The sequence below is a fragment of the Elaeis guineensis genome, chromosome 7, assembly GCF_000442705.2.
Source record: "Elaeis guineensis isolate ETL-2024a chromosome 7, EG11, whole genome shotgun sequence".
NCBI classification, from domain to species: domain Eukaryota; kingdom Viridiplantae; phylum Streptophyta; class Magnoliopsida; order Arecales; family Arecaceae; genus Elaeis; species Elaeis guineensis.
This window is the reverse complement of record NC_025999.2, coordinates 12146359-12174111: the sequence shown is the minus strand read 5'-3', so window position 1 is coordinate 12174111 and position 27753 is coordinate 12146359. Positions and strand designations below refer to the sequence as shown.

Below are 27753 nucleotides of genomic sequence, written 5' to 3'. Positions count from 1 at the left end.
CTATTTATATTTTTTTAAAAAAATTTTAACGGATTGGTCCATTTAACCCACAACCTACAGCGGATCGAGTCGGATTGGGATTTTTTCAACCCGTCAGTTAAACGGATCAGCCCATCCAAACCCGTTTAGAGATAAGTCGGGATAGATCGCGATGGATCGGGATGGGCCTGCCCATCTTAACAGCTCTAGGAACAACTACCAATTAACATAACATTGCAGGCAGTGGTCTGGTCTCTTATATGCTCCCATGGGAGGCTAGGACCCAGGATGGCTACTCCAAAAGCTACAAAGTAGAGAGGAAATTTTGAAAGGAGGGAGGAAGGTAGCTTTGAAACCTCTGAAGTCTGAAGTATTCAAACTTAACCATAATTTGCATGGGCAATTGATATAAACAAGTTCAATTAGGGAAAAAAAGTGCAATAGAAGAAGCAAAACATGAACCACAAACTAAGAGATTACATGAGAAATGAAAGCAGGCTCATCAGCACTGATTCTTCTCTGGCGGAGCATAGAGCATATAAAAATTGAGACGAAAGTAGGATCTAATCAATAAATAACAATTTTTGATCGAGTAATACGATAATTGCCCAGTAAGTTATTATAATATCGATATGGTAGTTCTGTCTGCGCCTTAACAAAGAGGGGAAGACCAGGTAAACAATTCCTGCAGGCAGCAAGTGGATCCATGCACGTGATTTTTGAACCAGATTTACAACTGATTTGCCCGAGGAAATAGGGGAATTTTCAAGCTGATATGTCTAACATCTCTTTATAGATAATTAAATGTATAGATTTGAGATCTGGAAAGGAAAAACTCATGAAAAAACTGACCATTTCAGGTGGTATCATGAAATATCAAAATACAAAGTACGTAAATGTAAAAATTATTATGTGTGGTTATTAAACAACTCCACTCATTTATTTGCCTCAACAATTTCTCTGTATTTGTTCTTCATTTTCACGCCAGATACAGTCCTGCAATGTCCAAGGATTAACAGGATCAGCAGCATGACATATAAAGAAGTTAACAAGTAATAAAATGTTCTCAGAACTCAGGCTTATGTTATTTGCTATGAGAAGTAGTTGGACATAAATAAAGAATTAATGTAATATTAATGCTGCATTTTTAAGACACTAGTTGCCAAGCTACGAGTTGCCCTACAGAAATAGGGACCAGAAGGAAGAAAGCAACACCAAAAGATGCAATGTTTCTTGTGCATAAAGGTAAGGTGGGTACAACTACACACTTATGCATGCATGCTAATAAAGATATGGTAAAGTTACATATAAGATGGAATCCTACGAGAAATTTATGGACTTGCTGTTCCCTCTCATTGAAGCCACTCGTTCAAAACCCATTATTAAAATTGGAGAACTTGTTTCTTTTTTACTGGCAGGGACAGCAGTTGGTGTTGTTGCATACCTTTTTTGTAGCCATAACTCACCATTTGTTTCTGTTAGATTGTCCTAATAAAGACTAAGAAACTTCTCATAAATTCCATCAAGAGTCCAATTCTTTACAAACTCTTCAACTCAAAATAAAAATCCTCCCCACCAGTGCATGGTCAAAACTCTCCAAGTCTAGGACTTGGATCCTACCTGAATTATTATAAGTTTAGCTTTCTCCCAGACAATTACAAGTCTGTTCTATGAAAAGCATTTGATTTCATTCAAAAATTTTAACCAGGACCACTATTTTAGCAGAAACTGAACCTGAATGGAAATGTAAAACAAGCAGATAAGGATTGCAACCAAGTGCACAAGGATTGTAATGATTTCACTGATTTCTTTACATGGTTTGCATAATGCAGCTACAGGGATGGGAAATGATCCAAGAAACACAAAATCCAAAAGTTCAGGAAGAACGAAGTTCTGAGCTATTGCAAATAAACTTTAAATCAAATGTCATCAGAAGTAATAAATTTTGTAACTACTTAGTGCACGGTCAGCACTCAGCAACCTTCAATGCCATTGATGTTAAAATGTCATAGGTCATAACTGCATATGTTGCCTTTTCAATTTAAATAAAATGTTTTCAACTGACAGGATTTGAGCTCAAATCCTAGTAAAACACCATGTTTTGATGGCATTTCCGTAATATTTACCAATGTAATTTTTTGTGATCAAGAACTTGCAAGTGGGTACATACATCCAACTAAAAGAACATGGAAGGTTTTGGTAATACATGAAGATTAATCCTTAAATTATTTAAAAAACATTTTACAAGGAAAATGCTTTGGGGTGCCTATAATGAACACAAATTTTATCGTTCCCACAATTGCTGATTTGGCAACACCATTAGCAACCAACCCCCTTGTTTGGCAACAAAACCCATGAGTTGCACCAATCCATTAATAACGGGAGCCTTGCAGCATTACTCCTCTCATAATGCTACAGTTCTCACAACACTTACCCATAACGTCCTTATCGAAGATTTCTTGCTACAGGTTAAGGACTTGTGCCTAGACCATATATATCTTGAAGAAGCAAAAGCAAAACTATTGACCTGCGAGAAATCAGATCCTTGACAAGACTTGTTTGAAAATTTGATTCACAAGGATGCTAGAAATTTGACCTAGAAGGTTGCACATTTTTAGAAGGAAAGGATCGGTCAAGTTTAGACTTGTATTCTTCAGCAATTTCCTTATGAAGCAAGTCTTCTTGAGATTATCATATCTTCATCTAAATCCAAAAGGCTCTTACAGATTTTGAAACTGAGATTCTCTGACTGGAACTAAATTTCATGCAAAACAATTGAGGGCCAGAAACCTGTAAAAATTATCATCCATACCACCTATAAGTATGCTGGAAACTAAGCACAATATTGTGGATAAATCAACATTGAACAAATCAAAATATTGTCTCAAAAGAATGTGGAAACTTTAAAAACAGCCAGGAAATAGCTACAAAGTTGCTAGCTTACCAAGATGCTAAATTCTTTGATAGCTGTACCAAATGAACTGAGATTAAATCCTGCCTTCACAAGATTTAGAGGGATAGGGGCATTTGGGGAGGACTCCCCTGCATTGTATACCCCAATGCCTGTGGGTCTCTTCTACCAGAAAAACAGGAAACAACTATCAATCTTTTCAGCTTTATATGTCATAGTTTACCATTTATTTCTACCCCAAGGCAACATCATTGTATATGCTAGCATCTTGAGATCTTTCTCATAGCTTCCATCAGATTTTCTCAAATAGGCTCTCCTAGATGCAATAAGCTTTTTCGAATATAAAGCAACAGCAAAATCAGAAAATTCTGACACTTAAAATCTTAAACATGGATATACCAGACGTGAAGTACGCATTGCCACATATCCTATAGCAAAGAAAGGGATATGTCTTTCAAGTGAAACTCTTGCAGGGACTGAGATGTTAGATTTGATTGTAATGCTCTTTACATAGACATTCCATGACAATAACTCATGAATGACTTGATCCAACCAGATGCTGCAGCAACTTAAATGTTGCAATATTAACTTTTCATCACATACCAATGAAACTAAAGCCTTGTAACCGTAAGGGCAAAGAAAGTCCACTTTACATGTTTCATAGATAGCAGCAAGACAGCAGATACACACAAGCATGAATAAATCCAAGAAATTATATGTAGCTGAGCTAACAGCATCCTAAAAGGAAGCAGCATTACTTGAGCATTTCCTTATGTTTGAAAAATTGCACACAAGGTGTTCCCATAATTCCTGCTGCTTCCACAATTTCAGGATCTTCCTCAATGTCAATTTCAATAAAGTGTACATTCTGATCAAATTCATCTACTACCTGCCATGAAAGAAAGCTTCCTGTTTACTTATGATAATAAAACAAATGTTATAACTTTTGAGCAGAAAATTATCAAAATAGACAAGTACATAGAGAAAACAAAAAAGCAGGAGCTAGCTCCAATCAACTTGTCAAAATGCAAGCATAGGCACTTTAATCCTCGTTTCCTGATAAAATAAATGTAACTTCAACATATTTCATCCAAACATGAAAAACCAGAATATTGGCAAATGGCATGCTACCAACTGTCATGATATAGCTTAAATTCATATAAATTGGAAACTCCTCATAAAAGAAACTTTAACAGCAATGGTTCACTACAACTACATGCTGTAGCACATCCAACATATCTGCCATAGAGTTTTATGGATAACATGACAATGGGGTTTGGCTTGCAGCAGTGATGTTCCATAACTTTGGCATTATCTTGTTCTTATCCATCTATTTTGGCATATAACATAGACCTCTAAAAATAGGTCATCTTTTTCTCCCTGCTTTTCCCCAACACACCTTAACACTAGTTAATTACTGTAGATAAGTTGTCCAACTTAAAAGAATAACTTAAATTCCTTAAATCACCTGACCGATTTTTGATTCCATACTTCAGCAACTAATAGCACCCTTTTTTTTAAAGAAAACTAGACTCTTGTTTTCTAAAAGTAGGCTTTGTCCTTGTACAATCACATACTAGCAAAGGGCAATGAGAATCTACAAATCATGGACTTTTAATATCCTATTTTGGAAAAAAAACACCATATCTAAAGATCATATATGAACACCAAATGTCTTCATGTCATGACAATCTTGTATATTTTAATGTGCAAGGAAAAGCATGAGCACCAAGAGATCTACCATGTAAACTATGGTGATCTCACACATAAGTAGAAAAGGAAACTCTTAAGGTTGGTGGAGATCAGCCCAGGACAACCTAAGGATGACCTAAGGTCACTTTGATGACATGTAGTGACTCAACAACTCCCAAGAGAACTCCACATTGACTTAAAAATTGCCTAAAAGCCAAAACTTTAGATAAACTTGTCCACTAATAAAATTAAGATGTACAAGCAACAACCAGTACACAAAGAAAGAGAAAGCAGAAGATTAAATAAATATCTCAATATATATAAAGTATGGGATTGATAGTAAGTGAGAGAAGAAGGAAGAAAGAAGACTAAAGAGAAAAAAACGCAAAGGTTAGCAGAGAAACCTGTGGTGTGCACAGACAAGAAACCCAACTGCACACCCCCCCCCCCCCCCCAACATCCCCGGCCGCCCGCCCCATCCCAAAAAAAAAAGTAAAACCAGAAATCCCTAATAAACATTAGGTTGTCACGGGGATGCTATTTTGAACAATTTTTAGCTCAAGGTTAGCATCTAACAATACAACACTGGCTCAAAGACATGTCAGTAGGTGTGATAAAATAAACAAATTGCTGTGCAGTATGAGTCCATATAGCTCCCAAGTTGGAACTAAAATGTCAAAGCATGGCAAGTTTGCAAGTTCAATTTTCTATTTGGATCATTGAATATATTTAAAAGGATTGGTAGGGAGGGAAGGGGAGGAAGAAAGAGAGAGAGAGAGCATGATAATCAGCTTATTAATAATCATTCTTCCAAACAGGCCATCAGGCGCAACATCATTAGTTCTTTCATGATGGATACAACTAAAGCATCTATTTCATCTAAGAATGATGTTACGATAGGAAAAAAAATCTCAACTGTGCAGAAGTGCACTGTAACCACTATATTTGCTTGATGTTTCCCTGATTACTTAATTTCCAATTTTAAAAATGTTGATCCTACCATCAACCCACTAGTTTTCCTAGAAATGATAACATGTTCATGAACACATTAGTAAGTTATGTTCCGCTTTCTTAAAGTTAAAACTGACGCTCTGTTGCTCTTGATCTCATAAAAGGGCAGTACATAGCAGAATTTATGATGAATAAGAGTTGCACAATCTCTGATCATGGCCAGTTGACAGATAGCACAAGGGGGTCCTACCTCATTGATAAACATGACCAAGAACACAAAGGATACAAAACCTGATTATCAATGCAACATTCTTTATGCTAAAAATTTCGATGTACAACCATCTTATATGGCTCTTCGATCACATGGAGTGCACACACCGATAGAGAGATGAAGCAACATTGATTGATATGAGCATGTATAGAAGTGTACAATATCTTTATGGATTAGCAATAAGCTCACCATCCACAGATCTTTGGTCATTAAAGCATGAGATCCCAGAGGTTTAACACACGGCTATTTTGTACACTTCATCTGATTAGGAGATCAAGTTTGAAGATAGCAAGATAGAGAATATGACTGCAAATGAAATGGAAAAGCAGAATTTGCAAAGCCTACCGCAACAGGCATCTGTGGCATGATATATATGCAAAGTATCATATACAGATAATATACCAACATAAACTGAATTAACTCAATAGAATACAATACAGTAGTACCTTGTCTAAAATTGGTTTTAAAGTCCTGCAAGGACCACATGTTGGTGCAGTGTACAGAACACATAGTAGCCTTGGGCCTTCATGGTACAATTTCCGAAGTGCATACTGCAAAAGAAAAGAAAAAAAGAACAGCTCAAAATTAATGCCATATGTTGGCCACATATTGGTAACCTTAGAAGTTCTTTAACTGATGGTAACCCCAATCAGATATGCTAAACTCCTGTTTTATACATACCTGGCCCTTGTGCTTTGTATGCGCTATGTCAAAGCCCATTCCTATGTCTGCGTCTGAAATTTCTTTCTTTTTTACCTCTTCAGCTACAGGCTGATGAGAAAAAAGGAGTCACAAGAAAGAAAATGCGGTATCCCTTTTTTTTGGACACAAAACACATGGACATCCAAAGTGCATTACAAAATATTGTTAAAAACCAGAAGCAAACTGCTGGGGAATCACCAACAATCTAAAATGTTATAGTGATTGCCAGCAACCCAGTATCCAATTTTGATGAATCACCTTTGCTCAAAGCCTCTAATAGATATGACAGGTTCTACCTCAAACATTATGAACATGAAATGATGGTGCAAACTCTATGACAGGAAGTGACAGATTTACACGGTGGAATTCAACAAGGAGATCTTTGGAAACTAGATATCTCTCAACTGATAAAGCAGCAACACATCCAGATCCAGCAGCAGTTATCACTTGTCTCCATTCATGATCCTATCAGCAATAATCCATTAATCGTGAGGATCATGAATAATGATTTCGAGCAACAGACTGTAGGAAGTTCTTCTAGTCTAAGAAAATCATAAATAAAGCACTGTGGAGACAGACAAACTAAGGATTGAGCCAAACAGTTACTTAATAGCAGCCATAGCCTCATCACTAATTTAAAATTTCAATGAGGAAAGCTACTTCAATTACAGGCAATTGATGTGCTAGATGCTAGACATAAATAACCTGAAATGCCACCAACACCATTTTGTTTCCTCTGTTAAAATCTTAATTGCGTGGACATTTAAGGAAACACTGCCGATGAAGGTCCCAAGCCAGGATGGAAATGATAGAGTGCATGCCTGACAGACAACATGTTGTAAAGAGTATGTCAAACTATGAACTGGATCCAAATTCAGCATCCAACATCCAAGAGTTGGAAAAAGCCTGGCTTGGTAGTTATGATTATGACTATGGACATGTAAAGCCCAGAATAGAAACTTGGAGAACTCCAACTCCAACCAAGATTATATATTATACAGAGAAGAGATGAGAGTGAAAGATGGGTCCACATGAATCCAGAACCGAGCTTACAATAAATATGAAGTCATCCGGTTAACAATTTCCTGGGAGGTAAGGATGCCTGATATTGGCCGTCTAAACAGAGGAATCAGGTTGACAGATGAAATAAGTCTACAAAGGACATAGTGGTATCACCAGAGAAATATTTTACCACTGTTATTCATGATCCTAAACAAAGAGAAGTGCACAGATTGATATGTGCATCATGTAATTATCACATAGCATTTTTTTTTGGGGGAGGGGTGCTCATCTAGTGGTATCATACAAAGTAAAAAGGTCTAACTTAAGAGTTTATTTATGCAACTTTACAAGCTCATTATGAATTTAACATGAATGCAAATCCTAAGATTTATAGATAAATATTTAATATCACATCTAGTAAACATGTAATCATGGAAGGCTGAACCATCTTGAATTCGAGGCATGCCGAATCATACAGGCGGTGGACCGGGACAGCTCCAGCCTTCAAAACAAGACACCAACAAGAAACCATGGGAAGGAGAAGGAAAGAGAGGAAAAGAGAGAGAGAGGGAAGGAGAGGGAAGGCAATGGAGAGGGAGAAAAGCCTCCTGAGGTTGTCGGAGGGCCGAGAGGCCACTGCTACCACTACCGAGGCAGTGGGCCTCATCCTGACCTAACACAACTCGAGGGAGAGCAGAAGGAGAGAGTAGAAAGAGAGAGAGAAGGGGGCAGAAGGAAAAGGAGAAGTGACTCCCCGAGGGACGTTGGAGGTGCTATGGAGGCCGTGAGCCTTTGTTTGAGCAAAATAGGGGCTTCGGTCTCTATTTCTTTTTTATTTTGAAAGTATCCAGCGAAGTCAGCAATGAAGTTGCCGACTCCCTCATTATTTTTCTATTTCCTTCCCTCCCCTTCCCTCTCTGGCTTTTCCTCTCTTTCCTTCTTCCTCTCCCCCTCTCTACTGTGTTGATTTAGCCCCGACATAGACCGGTACAATGGTGTATAGAACTGTACAGCTGGCCGACCCGTCCAGGATCCGGTATCGCATGGTGAACCTTGCATGTAATAAATGTAAGAACATTTTTTTTGAGAAAAACAAAAGTCGAAACATTAATTAGAAAAAAAGACATTAAACAAACATAAAAATAAATGTCTGCATGCATGTTCATTCATATTTTACGGAGTTTATTACTTTATATTCTATAAAAAAATATTTATGTATGGACCAATCCCAAAACTCTGATTTTTTGCTATCATAAAATCTAACTGAATCACATGTCTAAATTCCACTGGATACATACACATGCATATATTCACATATAGATATACATAAATACATATATCATACAAATATACATCTACATAAGTATATAAGTTTTTGTTTTGCAAGTCAATTTATTTTTACAAAAACTATTTTTGTATGGATAGTACCCCATATCCCAACTTTTCCTATTTGCAAAATCTAAGTCTAAGATATGCATGTCTCCATGCGTACATACATAAATCTGTGCATCTTAGCTTGAAATTTTGAATTTTACAAATCTTATATATTTCCATATCTAATATCTTTACAATGATGAGTTCCCAAACCTTGACTTTCACTATTACGGAATGACATATTTCTAAAGCTCAATATATTGTGTGTGCCCATCATGATTATAAGTTATCCAAACCAAACAATGTTTCTCAAAAGGATGATACTTACCTAGGCCTAATTCAATATTTTGATTAAATTTTTAATTGAACATCCTTTAGATTTTGCCTTATTTGCATAGAATCGTATAATTATATCACTCATTTTCAGCATACACTAGTAAATTCATGAAACCACTAATATAAATCAACTTCCTCCTGGTAGTTTGTAATGACCCATGATTGCACCCAAAAAAGCAAGCCAAAAGCCATAAGGTATTGTTTTGATTCCTCAGCCCTGTATAAATACCCAAGATCTATCTAGCACACAACCAATATGGAACTAAATACACACTTGCATTGGTCCTCACATATTGTCTCTGCTTAAGCCTTAGTGTTATTACCAAGCTAAGGGTCTAAATTCAATCAAATCCAATCACAAATACCATGATTGGTTTGTGGTCAATCCAAAATGGGGCCATGCTGTAGTTATACAAAGGCCGTAGGCCGGGTCCACTCTGATACGATTTATAACAATCGAGGATCTCACCTAAAAAAGCTAGTTAGAAGGTATTGTTTGGACTCCTTGGCTTTGTATAAAAGATCTACCCAGTACTCAACTAATGTGGGACTAAAGACACAGTCGCATGGGTCCCACATATACTCTATCATGACCCAAAATTAAAAACCCTTAGTGGTCCTGATTGTGACCAATAACAATCTGATAACAAAATCAAAATCCACAAATTTCAACATTCCTTAAATTATTTTAGTAGTACAATAATATTTGAGAATACTTTCAAAGTTGCTACAAACTCAAATTTTGCAAACAACCACTACAATATGTACTACAGAAGATATCACCATCCAAATACCAACTAAAATAATAGTCCCTTGACCTTAAAGGGCAGCAACATAAAAGAAAGAATAAACTGAGACTTTTCAAGCAGCTTTCAGTAAATTAGTCATCCATCTATCATGAGTCATTGTTCAAGAACTAACCATTATCCGCAAGCTGTAATAATAGACAACGAATGAGCCCAACAACCATTTAGTAAACATTCATAACATGTCAAATAAGCTTGAGTTGGAAGGTTGAAAATTGATAACACAAAATGACATATTTATCCAAATCAAATCAAGGATGGGATGCAAAACTTTCAGTTTGAACAAAGATCAATGACAAATGGATGCCAACAAGCTAAGTATAAATTTCAAATAATTCATACTAAATTCATAATTTCACCATATTAACAACAACAGAAATCATGGTCTGCCACACCACTCGGCATAGGATGTATCGTACTATATCGGATGGGAACTGGTATGAAACTCAAGTTTTAGTCGGTAAAGGCCCCGTACTACCCTCTAACAATGTGTACTGTCTCGAACCAAGGTGTATCGATCCATACCAAGTTAAAAAGGGAGAAAAATGGTTAGAGGACTATTTCAGTATAAGATCCATATTATACCATACAGACCGTACTATACCGAACCGGTAAGGTACCAGTGTGGTATTGGCATTGCAGCAGACCTTGATAGAAACAGACTAGTACATAAGCAGACTAAATATGAAACAGACACTATTAGTTAGAGCACACAAGCTCTTATGGGCATATAATTTCCCTTAAGCAGGGGCATATACAGAATAGAATCCCTACTAAATAAGGCATATGGAAGCCCCAATTGTTGACCACAATGCATAAAAATCATATATTTATATCACATCAAATCACATAGGAGCCATAAGAATTTTGAGACACATTGACGAGTTTCGAAACATAAAAGTGAACTACAAGCACATTTTACATCAATGATATAATAAAATATAGTCAAATAAAGGAAGATGAAAGGCAGAAGTGAACAAACTGTTCATAGGGCCATGTGCGGTGCCGCATCAACTAATCGAACAATTGGGCAGAATGTTGCTACTGCTAGGGCTGAGAAGGGAAAGGACTTGCAGAAATATGGTTCCCAAATTAATGCAGAGACTAGTTATAGAAGCTGGAACAATAACAATTCCAACAAATGTTTCTCTTGCGGAGATGCGGGACACACAACCCATTCATGTCCACCAAGAAGGGTAAACTTGGCTGAATTTGAAGAGGAGCCAGAGCTTGGGGAGCCTATTTACGATGAATATGACGAAGCTGAGTGGGAGAATGTTGATATTTTGCCCATGCAAGGAGAATAATTGGTGGTACGGCGAGTCATGACTACGCCAAGGGTGAGAGAAGAAGAGTAGAGGTGCCACAACATTTTCAAAACCCGTGTGCTTTGTGGAGGAAAGGAATGTGATGTTATTTTAGATGGTGGCAGTAGTGAAAATATTGTCTCAAAAGAAGTTGAGGAGAAGCTGAATTTGCATACTGAAAAACATCCAACACCATACAAGGTTGCTTGGTTTCAAAAGGAAAATGATGTACCAGTTACTTCTCGATGCCTAGTAAAGTTTACAATGGATAATAATATTGAAGATGAGGCCTTATGCGATGTTGTCCCAATGGATGCATGCCATATTTTGTTGGGAAGACCATGGTTATATGACAAGGATATGGTCCATCACACAAGGCCTAATGCTTATATGTTCCAAAGGGGGAAGAACACTTTTACTTTGCAGCTGCTGAAAGAAGAAGCTGCCGGTAGCTCAAAAATCAGCAAGGTTAACACCTTTTTAACTAGACAAATGTTTGAAGCAGAATGCAAGAAAGCTGGAATTATTTGTCTATTAGTTAAGAGGGATGTCCAAGAAGATCAACCATTGAATTTCTCACCAGAAATTCAGCAACTGCTCGGTGAATTTCAGGAGGTTATTCCTGAAGAGTTGCCTAAAGGGTTACCGCCTTTGAGAAGTGTGTAGCATGCCATAGATTTTGTGCCTGGGGCACCTCTACCAAATCTGCCAGCTTACAAAATGCCACCTCTACAATGGCAAGAAATGAAGAGACAGGTAGAAGAATTGTCAACCAAGGGGTTAGTCCAAGAAAGTAAAAGTCTGAGTGCTGTACTAGTTTTATTGACCCCGAAGAAAGACGGAACATGGAGGATATGTGTGGATAGTCGTGCCATCAACAAGATTACTGTGAAGTACAGATTTCCAATTCCAAGGCTTGATGACATGCTAGATATGATAGTTGGATCAAAGTACTTTTCTAAGGTGGACTTAAGGAGTGGCTATCACCAAATCAGAATGCGACTTGGAGATGAATGGAAGACTGCATTCAAAACCCCTGATGGTCTATATGAATGGCTTGTGATGCCATTTGGGTTATCAAATGCTCCAAGCACTTTTATGTGTGCTATAACTGAGGTACTAAAACCATTCTTAGGTTATTTTTTGTCTATTTTGATGATATATTGATTTACAGACATTCTGAGAAAGAGCATTTAGTCTATTTGCGTAAAGTCTTTGAGGTTCTTCGGAAAGAAAAGCTTTATACCAATCTCAAGAAGTGCTCTTTTATGCAAGAACGGATTGTGTTCTTGGGCTTCATCGTTTCATCTAATGGCTTGGAACCAGATCCGAAGAAGATAAAGGCAGTTCTTGAATGGCCAACACCTCAGTGTATAGGGAATGTATGCAGTTTTCATGGGTTAGCTTCATTCTACCGGAGATTTGTCAGAAACTTTAGTGCTATCATGTCGCCTATCACTGAATGTTTGAAGAGGGACACCTTTGTGTGGACTAGTTCAGCAAAGGTAGTTTTCAAGCAGATTAAATCAGCCATGACCAGTGCTCCAGTTCTTATGCTACCAGATTTTGACAAGTTGTTTGTTGTGGAATGTGATGCATCACATGTTGGTATAGGGGCTGTTTTGAGTCAAGAAGGTCGACCAGTGGCTTTCTTCGGTGAAAAGTTTACTGACGCTAAAAAGAGGTATTCCACGTATGACCTAGAGTTCTACGCTCTAGTTCGAGCTCTACGACATTGGGAACATTATCTATTGTATCGTGAATTTGTGGTGTATTCTGATCACCAAGCTGTGAGGTACTTGAATTCTCAGAAGAAGTTGAATGACAGGCATGCAAAGTGGAGCTCCTACATGCAGAAATTCACATTTTCATTGAAGCACAAATCTGGAAAGTCAAATATTGTGGCAGATGCATTAAGCAGACGGACCTTGTTGTTAACAACAATGAAGGCACAAGTTATAAGGTTTGAGGAGTTAAAGAATCTGTACAAAGATGACCTATATTTCAGCCGTATCCTTGAAGATTTGAAGTTCAAATTCAACAGTCTGCCAGAACTCTTCCTACAAGCTGCATGATGGCTATCTTTTCAAAGATTCTAGATTATGTATTCCGGAGGGGTCCTTACGTGAGCAGATTGTTTGGAAATTGCATAATGGTGGCCTCAGAGGTCATTTTGGAAGAGATAAGACTTTAGAAATGGTTATTGCATGTTTCTTTTGGCCTAAGATTGTTGAACGGGTTGTCAAAAGGTGTCGAAATTGCCAGCTAGGAAAGGGCAGTACACAGAACACTGGATTGTACACTCCATTGCCTGAACCAAACATGCCATGGATCCATATTAGCATGGACTTTCTGTTGGGACTGCCTCGATCAGCTAGGGGACATGATTCAGTGTTCGTGGTTGTGGATCGATTCTTAAAGATGGCTCATTTCATAGCATGTTCTAAGACTGAAGATGCATCACGAGTGGCTCAATTGTTTTTCAAGGAGATAGTTCATCTACATGGAGTTCCTTCTTCTATTATTTCTGATCGAGATGTGAAGTTTATGGCATACTTTTGGAGGTCACTTTGGAGGCAACTGGGCACAGAACTCAAGTATTCTAGCACATGCCATCCACAAACAGATGGACAAACAAAGGTTGTTAACAGGAGTTTGGATAATATACTGCGTTGTATTGTTGGAGATCATATGAAGACATGGGATGACATTTTGCCTCAAGCAGAGTTGCTTATAACAATTCAGTCAATCGTACCATAAAAAGGACTCCGTTTGAAGCTGCTTATGGTTATAACCCACAACACGTGTTAGACCTTGCTCCGTTACCTCAAGAAGCTCGAGTAAGTGAAGATGGGGAAGCTTTTGCAGATCATGTAAAGCAGATTTACGAGGAAGTCCATGCTGCACTCAGGGCTAGTAATCAGATTTATGCAGAATCTGCAAATGAACATTGGAGAACTAAGGAGTTTAATGAAGGAGACTTGGTGCTAGTACATTTGAAGCAAGAGAGATTTTCAAAGGGCACTTATCACAAGCTGAGAGCAAGTTTGGGCCATGTAAGGTGATGAAGAAGATCAGTTCGAATGCCTATATCATTGATTTACCTGATAATTTACAGATTAGCCCTATCTTCAATGTTGCTGATGTCTTTGAATATGAGTGTTTTGAAGGAACGGATGGTCGAACAGAATTGAATTTTGAGCAGCTTCCAAAGAAGCCCTTAGAGGTCATTGAAGATATCTTGGATGTGAAGCAAGTCAGCTCTAGAAGGGGAAACATGTATCGCAGGGTTTTAGTGAAGCAGGCTGGTAAGCCAACCATAGAAAGTATGTGGATTTCTAAAGACGAGTTGAGACGCATTGACCCAAGAGCCTATGCAGAATTTTGTCAAGCTTTCTCGTCGGAATCGAGTTCTTTCCAACACGAAGAGATTGATGCAGAAGCATTAATTTTAATTTTCGTATTTTATTTGGAGTTAGTTGATTTTGTTTTACTTTGTTTTAAGGGTTATTTGCTGTGTTTTTTTTTAATTTTTTAGTCAATCATTTCAGTCAAGGTATTTTGGTCCTTTTAAGATATTAGGGCATCGCAGTAGGGTTTTATCCTTTAAATATTGCTGCAATTAGGGTTTCTAGCTGCCATTATTATTATTATTCAGTTTTTTCAATACAGAGAAATTCTTGAGAGTCTAAACCCTAGAATTCTACTATTTCTTCATCAATCAACGTATTTTCTCTTCTGCTACGTGTTATTGCTGTTAAATTCTATTTCTTTTCTTTCCCCTACGAGTTTTTTGCGTCAATGTGTGCCACATTCTGCAACAATTCTTCCTCTCCTTCTATACGCCAGCAACTCCTTATCCTGATATTTAGATCTAAGTCTAGCTCTATGGTCCTGGTCCTATATAGCATGGGTGAAATATGCTTCTTCAGTAAAAGGACTGATCCCGTATGCTTCGCCACCCCCTCCATCCTGATCATCAGATCTATCATCACTCTTGCTATCATTATCATCATCACTATTATCATGAGATAATCTAAACAATCCGGAATCTAATGGCTCGTGTGTCTCTCTATCACCATCTCGAACCTGCATATCATCAAGTGCCTCTAGTACATCAATTGTTGCCTTCTCTTTTAATTTGAATTTTCTACCTTCCCTCAACTGCAACTCTCTACTTTCTCTTGAGCTCTGACTGATCTTTACTTGTTGACTTACCCTACCTCTACTACTGATCCCAATGCCCTATCTTTCGAGATCCTTGTTTAATGTCTTGAACAAAATATTCTGCGATCAAATTATTGATCAGAATCCTTAGATTGCCTGCTACCTGATCCACCATCATCTCCACCAATTTCTCGCATTCCACTCTAAATGAAGGATAAATGAGAGGCCGTCCATCGGTCTACATCTTGTATCCCTACTCATGTGCTATTGTTTTGCATGGTCAAGAAGATCTCCTGGCTCATCCCACACCAATGGATCCCATGCTTTCTAATCTGCAATCTAACTCAGCATGGGATCCTCATCATGGACAAAATCCTCCTCAAATGGGTCATCTTGTCTAGGCTCTTTCTCCTAATTGATATATTTGAACTTCAACCTCATATTATAGCGGATAAAAATCAGATCTCTTAATCTTCATAAGGTTAGATGATTTCTGATTTTCATATGGATCAGGACAAATATATTCTAATTGCACTTGCATCCACTTGATGAGACAGTCTGTGATAGAATTCGAATGGCAATCTTTCTTAGATTTGATGCAGATGTGCCCCACTAGACCCACCACTTTTTTACATTCAGATAACACATGTATATAAATGTTTAAATCCTTAACTATACATAAATGTAAAGATAATAAAAAATAGTCTCATATTTATACTTGATGACATTTTAAATATGGACCTATGTGCTCCTTGTTCTCCAAAATTCCCTTTCCTCTCTCGAAAAGTTTTCTCCAACCCAATCAATATAGACTTCTCATTGAAGGTCATTTAATTTTAATAAATTAATATAATTCAAAATACACCAATAATCCTACTATAATAGGCATCTATTTTTTTATTATCTCACTTATAGTTTCTGCAGCCAAGTTCAAATCACTTTCTAGCCCATACACCACATTTCTCAGAGCCATCAGAAGCTCCTCATCCAAGGCAATATTATGGTCATACTCATATTTAGGATTGAAATAGTAGGCTGTATAAAAAATAAGAACAATATTGACTAAAAATAAAGATATTCATAGCTTATTTGATAAAGGATAAGTGAGAGTTGAGATTCAAACAAATTTTATCTGCCAAGTGCAATTCGTTCTCCATTTGAGTATCCCATCTATCCTCAGTATTACACAAATATGATGTTACTTTCTTCTATCCTACTATGACTATAATCTCTTCTATGCTGGCAGATATCTTGGGATATACATAGTCCATCTGAGAAAACTTCTCAGTATCTACTATCCGTAGCACTACATACAAGGACTCTACTGTCTTAACCATCTCAGAGCACCTATCTCAAAAATCATTATTCAATATAATATCCTCAACACGTCGTCCATTATTGGTCCTTGCATATTTGGAAGTTCATTCATTAGAAGTCATCATAGCCCTCAAACTAGGCTTATCATCAAGAAGGCTTTTTAATACTATGTAATTAATGGTAAATCTTATCAATTCTGGCCTAAGCAGCTCTCCTTATACATATTTTCTCAAAAGAGCAAGTATCCAAATGTAATTGTAGATGTATTTCGATACTGCTTGTCCATTATCTACTATGGATTTTACCTTAGGTAACTGTCTGAAATCCTTCATTATCAGGTTTATACAATATGTTGCACAAAGGGTCCAATATAGATATTGCTTTTCCAGCATTAGATCCATTTCTGCTTTCATGTAGTTTGCCTCATTATTTATGACCACTTGGACGATATCCTCTTCACTAATCTCATTAACTATGTCCCTCATCAAGCCCAAAATATAATTAAAGTCATATATTTTGTCTGAAGCATCAACTGAAGTATGAAATATAGTCATCTTATCACAATAGACTACAAAGTTGATAATATTGCTCCTGATAGGCCCAGACCAACTATCATATATAAATGTCATTCCATAAGTGTTCAACTCCCTTTTATAACTTTCAATTCAAGATTTGATATTCGTGACTTGCTATTGCAAATATTGTCCATGTATCTCATAGGGTGTAGAAGGATTAATACCAGGACCGGCTTTCTATACTATACTAATCATCGACTGAAAGTATGTATTTGCCGCTGCCCTTGCTAGAATATGACTAAAGTGAAACCAGTTAGCAATTGCCTTTCCTATTTGCTTTTCTTATCCTTATTTATATAGTTATCAATTCGCAGTTGCTTTGACTCTGGATCTAAATATGCTGTATGATCTAGATCATGGATGCTAGGACCTTTTGAGTTCTTCGACTTCTTCCCAAATGCACCGAACTATGACTTCATTGAAGATGATTCCATCCTCGTGGACTAACTCCTCTTTAATCTAGCAAATTATAAATGTGAACGTGATCTTTCTCTTGCACTAGAACCACCATCCTTCTTCAATTATCCAAACTGTGCTTTATGTCTCAATACCTTCTTATATTGCTATTAATCTTGTTGGGAGACCCTAATAGCCTTTTGTAGATGAGCTACCTCTAAATCATCTGGATCAAAATAATCGTCATCATGATCCAAGTCTACGTGAATATATGATTGAAATGTTCGACGATCAAATGCTTCCCTTCAAGCTTTGCATGCTATCTTTGCCTCCTTTTTCTTTTGCAGATGCTCTATCATCGTTCGAACCTCTATAGGTACCTTTAGACACTTCTTGACATCATTGAAGCCACCTACCAAGTGTTGCTTTAATTGGATGACTCCACCTCTTCTATTTTCCAACCCATAATAATTATATTTCCATTGATGTCGATCCTTCCCTATTTTTCCAAAATACCACCCAATATCTGGATCCTTTTATTGCTTGTTGTTAGGGTCCATCTAGTTTAAAAAAATTATAAGTACCTAAAAATTTAAGTTGCATATTCTATATTCATATTTTTTTCAAATTTATTATAATTTTTTAATAATTTTGTGTTAACTATGGTGAAATAAAAGTTTAAAATTTATTATAATTTTAAAAAATTACTTGGATATTTATATTATTTCTAGGCATTATTTTAATTAATTTTTTATTTTTAATATTTATCTAATTAATAATCAAAATCTATTTTTATTATTTTGTTTATAATCACTAAAATTTATCAAAAATAACTAAAAATTGGATTTAAGTTGTATATGATATATCCAATTATTTACCATTTTCCATGTTTAGGAGTTTTTATAATTTTTTAAATATTTTTTTATATTTTTAAATATTTTTATAATCAATAAAATTTATTTTAATTATTTTATATAATTATCAAAATTCATAATGAGTAACTAGAAATTAGATTTAAGTTGTGTACGTCGTATACAATATATGCACCTTTTTTTATGTTTTTTTCTAACTTCTAAATATGAACTTTAACATGCAAATTTTATCTTAAATATATGGACCAATAATAAAGTATACATGTTACGATATAAACAGAGCAGGACAATTTTCCACCTTAGCGAGAGAATAGCAGACCTTAACAGAATGTACAGAAGACAAAAAGAAGTTAAGCATCCGAACAAAATGCGTAAAGCCCTAACTAGAAAATAAAGTGCCATCTTTGATCCTAGAGTTAAAGCCCAACAGATGCAATATGAAATCTAAGATGAGCATCTAAATGCTTCTAACCAGCAACATAAAAGTGTGTTGTAATAGTAAATATAAAGATATTGACACTGAATGCATATTGAAAATACTATAAGGATTGTGGCACACAAGCTTCCAAGTTCAAATATTTATCAATGAGCATTGAGTGGGTTCAAATACTTCTATACCAAAAATTGATCAAATTGTTGTCTTATAAGTTATAATAAGTCTTAAAAATTTAAATTGATTGATTTCTGTTAGGGGCATGCAGACCAAAAACTTGAGGAGGCTCTACCAAGAAAAGGTGCTCAAATTTGTGGTAAAGGTTCTAGAAAGAAGAAAGGAGTACTAAAGCTAACCAGATGGAAGTTATGAAAAAGGAATTGAAAAAGCTTGCAATAACACCATAGGTAGTCCCTAACAGGAATAGTTGGACATTAGGAATTGCGACAAGTCTCTGTGATTATAGTTGTCCCAAAAAAAAAATTATACGTAAAAATTATGAGAACATTGTGGATCCCAACTTTCAATGCTCCATTATGTATTTTGTTCTGACTAAATCTCTGGCAGGACTCCTTATACATACGTTTTATATGCATGCACATGTGTTTCTGTACGTATGTATCCGAGTCCATATATAGATAACATAGATACTTACATATATGGACACAGTTACTATAGATTGTAGCCCCCATTAACATGCAGCATATGTAAACACAGTATATATAACATTATAAAACACAATAAGACTTAATAAAAGCAATATGTTTAACTTTGGAAATCCAAAAACTTCAAAGAAGCATATTAAAAGAGCACTTGATTTATAAAAAAGCACAAAATACCCTTAATCTCAAAACCATTACTTATATCCATCTAGGCATTCTTAATTGGGCATGGGAATACGGCTGTGAGTCCCAATGATATCACTGGGAATGGTGGCTAGAGACTGGAGTCTTGATTTGAGCAATCCTCTAAGTCTTCTTCCTTCCTCCCACTTCTAAGATAAGGCACTGAGGGTGAATATTATTTGCCTGATGTAAAGAAATATATAGAACAGCAACCCTGGCCTAAGCAGCTTAGGCCACACATGGATTGATAGATTATTACCATGCGAGAGTCCCATCACTGTTTTTTTAACCCTCTCCTTCGTATGTCGGCCATGTGAATTCGTTGAGAAAGTTACTCCCATGAATTCTTTTTCACGTGAATGTTGGATATGATGATCTCTTTTCATGGGAATAGCTGCATGGGCATCAATCGAGTCAAAAACTCAATCTCTCAAAATATGGGTACGATGTACGTAGATGTCCCGCTGCAAAAGTGATTTTTTTTTTTACAATCGAGTGCTTTGATAGCGTGGGTGCAAAGACCGAATGAAGTCACAGGCACAAGATCGGAGGGTTGTGGGTGCAGCCTCCGTATTGTTGCATGCACAAGGTGCAATTGGACCATGCCAAATCCCATGATGGATAACACGCCATGCTACCCCTTGTATTTCACCAAATCCTGATTGCGCACTATCCACCATGAATATGCTCCAGGATTTGCCCTGGTTCACTGGGACCTGGGGCGTGATTTGAAGATCAAATGGTGTCAAAAGGCCAGGCACGAGATACGTCGCGATGGCACAATCGGATGGATGGACTGGCAGGAGACAAGTCCGTACTAGAGCCCAAAGGCCCTGAGCCCTCTTTCCTTTTCCTCCGGTCCTCTCTCCTCCCTCTCAGTTGGCTTGGCTCCTCGTTGGAAAATCCGACGGCCTCCTTCCTCCTTTGTCTCCTCCCTTCCCCTTCCCAAATTGTCCTCCCTCCCAACGTACTTTACTCTCGAAAAATTGGAAGCGAAGGGAGAAAGCCATGCTCCCTCCGATGATAATGCCGACGCATCAGCGGAAAAAGAAAAAAGGTAGTACTCTCTTCTCCTTCATTTTTTTCCTCCCCTTACGATGATGAATGGGCTGTTCGAAGTATCATCGACATTCGATAACGAAAGAAAAAATTAGGACACGATCGTGACGGCCGTACCAACACCTAATCCGACCGGGATGAAGATAGGATGGTCGAAATGGAGGCTAAAAATGTGTTTCGAGGTCCCGTACCCAACCTCGATGCCAGAATCTCAAAAGAACGGGGCAAAACAGCTGAGACGGCCCCTGTCCCACCGAAACTTAAATCGTTGATCTAAGCTTAACAATTCACCCTATCCTCCACTTCCTTTATGCACATAATAATAGTATTATTCATGGAATGTGTCCATACAATTATTTGCAACCATTAAAAGAGTCACCTAGTAAAACAACCCACAAGCATAAGGTTTCGATTTCTAGATGCACTTCAGCTAACAAGAAGTTAATAGGATATTATACAACAAGAGAGAAAGAAAGCCATTATTGTGCCGCACAAAGCAAGTTTGAAAAGTCAACAAATGAAATATTGCAAAGGTTTGGAAAATTATATGCAAGTATGGAACACGCCAATTTTTAATGGAGGCTACAGTCATCGCTCATAACCAAATGGCAGCCTTTAGGGCCTGTTCTTTTGTGGATAAATATCATGAAGGGTTGGTCAACCTTTTCATTGACCAACTTACCCATGTTCTCATGCTTTTAAGATGGATAAGTTAGTTTTCCATAGATAGCATTTATCCATGAAATGAAAAAAATCTTGTCCACCTAGGGGGTGGCTAAATCACTTTTCCATCAATCAAGAAAATAATATTTTTAATTCATTCCTAATATATTCTTAACATAATAATAATATAATATCATAATATAATAAAAAAATATATAATATATCATAATAATAATAATATAACACAACATAATATAATATAATATATAATAATATTTATATAATATACTATAATATGTTATTATAATATAATACACTATATTATATTTTAATATAATATAGAATATTATATTACAATACTATAATAAATTATTATAATATAATATATTATATTATATTAATACTATAATAATAATATAGTAATATAATATATTATTATATATCATAATATATTATACTATATTAATATAAGATATTAACATAATATAATATAATATATTGCATTATATTATAATATAATAATATAACAATAATATTATATTATATTATTATATGTAATAATATTTATATAATGCTATAATAATAATATAATATAATATATTTTATATATAATAATATATGCTAATATGATATAATATATTATTGTATATAATAATATTACATAATATATATTATATTATATTAATATCTTAATATAATATACAATAATGATATAATAAATAATAATATAATATGTTTTATATATAATAATATATACTAATATAATATAATATAATATAATATAGTAATTGTATATAATAATATTATATAATATATTATATTAATATCTGAATATAATTTATTATAATATACTATAATATATTATAATAATTTAATATATTATTATATATTAATATATTATAATATAATAATATAACAATATATTATATTATATTAGTATATATAACAATATTTATATAATGCTATAATAATAATAATATAATATTTTTATATGTAATAATATACACTAATATAAATATAATATAATATACTATATTATTGTATATAATGATATTATATAATATATATTATATTATATTGATATAAGATATTAATATAATATAATATTATAATATATTATAATAATATAATAATATAATTATAATATATTATAATAATAAAATATCATATTATACTATTATATATAATAATATTGATATAATAAAGGATATTATAGAAAATATAGATAAATCTTAGCAACTTATCTAAGAAACTAGTAATACAAAAGAACATGGATAACAGATATCCGAACCAAGATTTTAGGAACCAGTACCGAGGTCCGTACTGATTTTTGATCGGTAAGATACCGTACCGTACCCACAATAAAAACATTCAAAAAAAACCCACCCAATGTCCAAAAAGAGAGAAAGAAAAACAAGCTAAACCGGTACCGTACCGGACCAAACCGTCCAGTATCAGGCGGTTCGGGCCGATAACGTACCGAACCAACTGGTTCAGTCCGGTTAAGGATATTTTTCGATCCGGTTAAAGATATTTTTCGAAAAATCAGCCTGAACCGAACCAATTTTCCGCCGGTACAGTACGGTACGAGGTGTACCGACCGGTACAGAATATCATGATCCGAACCATTTTTCAATGCATAAAAAAATATGGGTATATTATTTTTCTATCTACATATTGCCTGAAAAATACTTACACAGAAAAATACAAATTTCTGGATAATTTTGTTACCCTCAAAAGAATGGGCCCATAAGGATAATAATCCCATTAGGACAAGTTGAAGTTGATGAGTCTCTCTGATATATATTCCTGGTTTGCACATTTTTTTCCACCATGAGCCCGATCAAACCTCTAACCACCAAATCCATTCATCCAGACACCTATATTAATATATTAAGGTCACTTGTCATGGTTTCTCATCAGTTTCAAGAAATGTCAAATCCTTTCACAGAGACAACTCACTATCTCTTACTAAATAGAGTCAAATCACAGAAAGCACTAGCATTCTTGTCATTGCCTTCATGCATCAATCACTCATACTTCCAATTATATAAGTCACTCCTGCAATGTTCTTTTTTTTTCACATCCAGGTTTGTTGCTGTGTAATTGGAATTTTTCCTCTTACAGTCATCTTTGCACTTCCAAGTGCACATGTTTCATCCTCTTCTCTTGGTGAAAAGACTAAGATATTCAACATATCTGTGAAGTATGCTTATCGTCTAACATAGTGCCAAAAAAAGATCTTTTGGTATTAATATTCCTCCTCTTGGAGCCTTAGTCACTCTATGCCCATCACCTTACTTTACATGCTACCTCAATTAGGGCCTTGCTTCATTCTGACCCACCACATACTTCTATGCCTACTCCCAAGATCCATTTTACACCATCCTAGCATCCACTTATTTGTTATTCATACTCCTTATGTGATGCAGGAGCATCCAAGGAGTTTACTGAATTAGCTACTCTTATTATGTTCTTTTATTATCTTATTTTACCTTATGCTCAGTATTTATGTTTCTAGTTTGTATTAAATAGTCATGTGATTGGCATGTGACTTTTAATGAGTTGGGCAGCTAATATTTGATGGGGGCCATTTGTCATCAAGGGTTGGGATTAGAGAGCTATTGTAACCTAAAGATAAATGGTCTTTTAGACTCAAAGCAAGCAGCTATCTTATTCTTGTTTCAGAAGTTAGTGGTTTAAAACCCTAAAGGCCATTATTGTTGTTCCTGTTTCAATCTTGAACTTTATCCCATGTTTTGCTGTTTACTTGCTGTCTTTTACTTCCAGAACTATACCATCATGCTTCAGAATATATTCCATCTTACTAGTATATTCTACATGCCATGGTGTATTTATCCAACTTTGGAGTCTATAATCCTAAATCAGTAATATATAATCTGATGGTGTGATCCCTAGCAATTAACCCTGATATAGAATATGGATCAATTGCAATCTCCATTTTGTCTCACATTATATTTTTGAAACATTTTACGTTCTCTAGTAAGTAAGGAGAAAAATATGAGGATATATCAAGACTTCAAGAAACTAGAATAGGCAATAGTGGTAGATGTTTTTTCCTTTTTCAAAAAGTTATAATATATAAAAACATTAACATATCAATATCATAATATAATTACTACATCAAACAATGCCAGGCATGCAACCAGAGTTCTGAAATAGGAAGAAAAAGAGAAAAAGAAATACATGATATTTATAAATACAAGGAGGTAAAATTTCCATAACTTCTACATATAAGAGAGGTACAATGACAGTCTACGATAAGGATCATGTACAATTGACTGACCAAATCCACACTAAATCTAAATGACGAACATATAAAATCAGTAGACTGTGTGATTATTATACTACCTCAAATGTCTAAGTTCAAGAAATGTACAAATCGATCAAAGCTCTCTCTCTCTCAACTTTAAAAAGAATATAACACTATATTTGAGTAGCCGACTGCACTAAAATTCCTAAGTCCATTGAATTATAGAATAAATGCAAAGAGTATGCGATGCATCAGTCATGTTCATGTACATGTCTCTGTATTCTGAAATTAGTAAAGAATGGCACTTATATCCTTATTTTTTTACCTATATTTTTGTAGCTTCAGGTATTCCTTGATTGACAGAGGTCACAGATTTATAAAGTACAGGCCTCTCCTGGAGAAAACTCACTTGTGAAATTAGGATCAAACACTGCATCAAGTATGTTAATATCGATATCAGCACAAATACAAGACAAACAAAAATCACTTGATCTATAGTCAACTTCTGAATTAGTACCCCAAGAAGGTATTGAGAAAATAAATAAACAAAGGACTTCCTCTTTCTGTTCATGACCTTCATGAGCATAAAAAGAATTAGAATATTACATTAGAAGAATTGGTCTTACATATTGCCATCTTCTGCTTCAACATTTTGAAAATAGCAGAAGGCTACAGGCTCTGGTGGTGACCAAGACTTGTAAGATGCCCTCATTAAATTGTTTTTCCCTGTTTGCATCTCCTATAGCTTTGACATTTTGGAACAGCAGAAGGCTACGTGCTCTGATGGTGACCATGACTTGTGAGAGGCCATCCTTAAATTGTCTTTCCCTATTAGCATCTCCTATATCCTTTGAACCTTGACAATAAGTGAAGATAGTGACCCTTCTCCACCATATAGCTAATTATATTATTTGCTTCAGAAACCTTCCCTGCATTCCGCAGCCTCCCTACTAATGTACTATACACTGAGAAATTTGGAGTGCATCCCTTATTGTCCATATCCTTCAGCATGGTGCATGCCTCATCGAATTTCCCAGCAATGCAGAGCCCACGGATCATAGAATTGTATGTAAACACATTTGGTAGCTGTCCTTTTATTAACATATCATCAAACAATTGCTGAGCGTTCTCAAACTCACCTGCCACTACATACCCTGTTATCATTACTGTATAACATATAACATCTGGTTCGCATCCTTTCTTGATCATCTCATCAAAAAAATATTTGCAAGCATCAAGATTCCCAGAACGACTAAGCCCGTCGATCAGAGTCGTAAAATGGAGAACACTTGGAGAGCAACCAACATCATTCATATAATTCAAAAGATTTAGTGCAGCAAGTGGTTTGTCTCCTTTTCCAAGCACATGAAGCAGTAAATTATAAGTATGCAAATCAGGAGCAAACCCATTTTTCCCCATCTCATCAAGCAACCTATGGAACTGATCTAGCTTACCCAACAAGTATTTGGCACGCATTATAACATTATATGTCAAAACATCTGGAGAACACCCTTCGAGCAACATCTGTTGGTAAACCCACTCAATCAACCGATACTGATTCACAGTGAGAAGCGAATGGAGGATCGCATTGAAGGAGTGCCTGAAGGGACGATAATTGAAAGTCTTCGATTTTACAAATCTTTCTACCACTTTTCTTGCCATACCTGCCTCTCCACAAGTGCAAATCAATATGTTAAATGTGCGGGCAGTGACTGGGAGTCCATTTTCTGTCATCTCATCGACCAATCGCCACAATGCTTTCAACTCCTCCGATTCAGCAAAAATCTTCATGGTGAGATTATAGGTGTTAGTAGTGTGCTTATAGTCCTTCTGCTGGCCTGCCCAAACAAAGAACTTATAGGCCAGCTTAGCATACCGTGACTTGTTTGCACCATTGATGGACATCAGAATGCGGAGCAGGACTTCCCTGACAAGAGCATTAGACACCTTCAGCTGCAGCTCTTCTAGCACTAGCCGGGCATCGAAGCCCGGCCCATCCTGTTGGAGGATTTGGAAAACCTGATCAGCTTTGGATTTAACACCCTCGATGAACCTCCGACGTGTGTTGAGATAATCATGGTCATCACCATTCACTTTCTCTGGAGAAAATTTAAGAAGGGTCTCTTGGGGAAGGTGTTCACAATCAAATGTTTCATCATTATCCTTTGGGTGGCCAGAATGGTCATGGCTGTCTTCTGCCTTATCAGGGCTAGGTTCAAGATTGCTCTCGTCTGGAAGGTGACCAAGATCCAATTTTTCATCATTATCCTCCGAGTTTTGGGTCTTGCTGCCATCGTGAAGGTGCCCAAGATCCAATTTTTCACCATTATCTTTCAAGTTTTGCGTCTGGCTGCCATTGTGAAGGTTCCCAGCATCCAATTTTTCATCAGTATCCTTGGAATCCTCCTCATCTGCTCTGTTTCCATTGTTGTAGAGACCCATCGAAGGCCAAATCCGTGTCCGGGACCTGGAGTAGATCTTCCCGTATCTTGGACCAAAGAGAACAGTAGATCTCATGGCAATCCTGGAAGGCCAAGGAATCCAAGGATCGAGCCGGTGCTGTCGCCTTTGAGGAATCCTCTTCGCTGCGCAGCTCACTCGCCAACATTCGTGTCGGACCCTTTTTGGCTCCAATCCGGTCTGGAAGATACTCTTGATGTTGATGGCCAGAGAGTCACCGGCGACCGCCGCATGCCGGTGCTCGTGTCGGAGGCCGAGGTTGCTCGCCGGCGGCGGATGCTGATGAGGCGGTGGTCGGTCGCTGCCCTAGCCTTTCCTGTGACAGTAGAAGAGAGGAGGGAAAACAGAAAACGCAATCAAA

At 36.2% G+C, this 27753-nt stretch overlaps 1 protein-coding gene across 4 annotated transcripts; it reads right to left on the bottom strand.

Moving 5' to 3' along the window:
- Positions 1-755: 755 nt before the first annotated feature.
- On the bottom strand, positions 756-27753 carry LOC105049136 (uncharacterized). 4 transcript variants are annotated; one of them, XM_073260796.1, is made up of 7 exons: positions 25559-27753; positions 25258-25362; positions 6486-6575; positions 6251-6355; positions 5994-6161; positions 2924-3779; positions 756-975 (listed from the first exon to the last, which is right to left on the bottom strand). In XM_073260796.1, the coding sequence occupies exon 1, from the start codon at positions 27447-27449 to the stop codon at positions 25764-25766; it is 1686 nt and encodes a 561-aa protein (XP_073116897.1). In that variant the 5' UTR covers positions 27450-27753; the 3' UTR covers positions 756-975; positions 2924-3779; positions 5994-6161; positions 6251-6355; positions 6486-6575; positions 25258-25362; positions 25559-25763. The 4 variants fall into 4 exon arrangements, with proteins under 4 accessions (XP_073116897.1, XP_073116898.1, XP_019707117.1 ...); XM_073260797.1 differs by lacking the exons at positions 2924-3779; positions 5994-6161; XM_019851558.3 differs by lacking the exons at positions 756-975; positions 2924-3779; positions 5994-6161; positions 6251-6355 and adding an exon at positions 6864-6971 and having other exon boundaries at positions 6535-6575.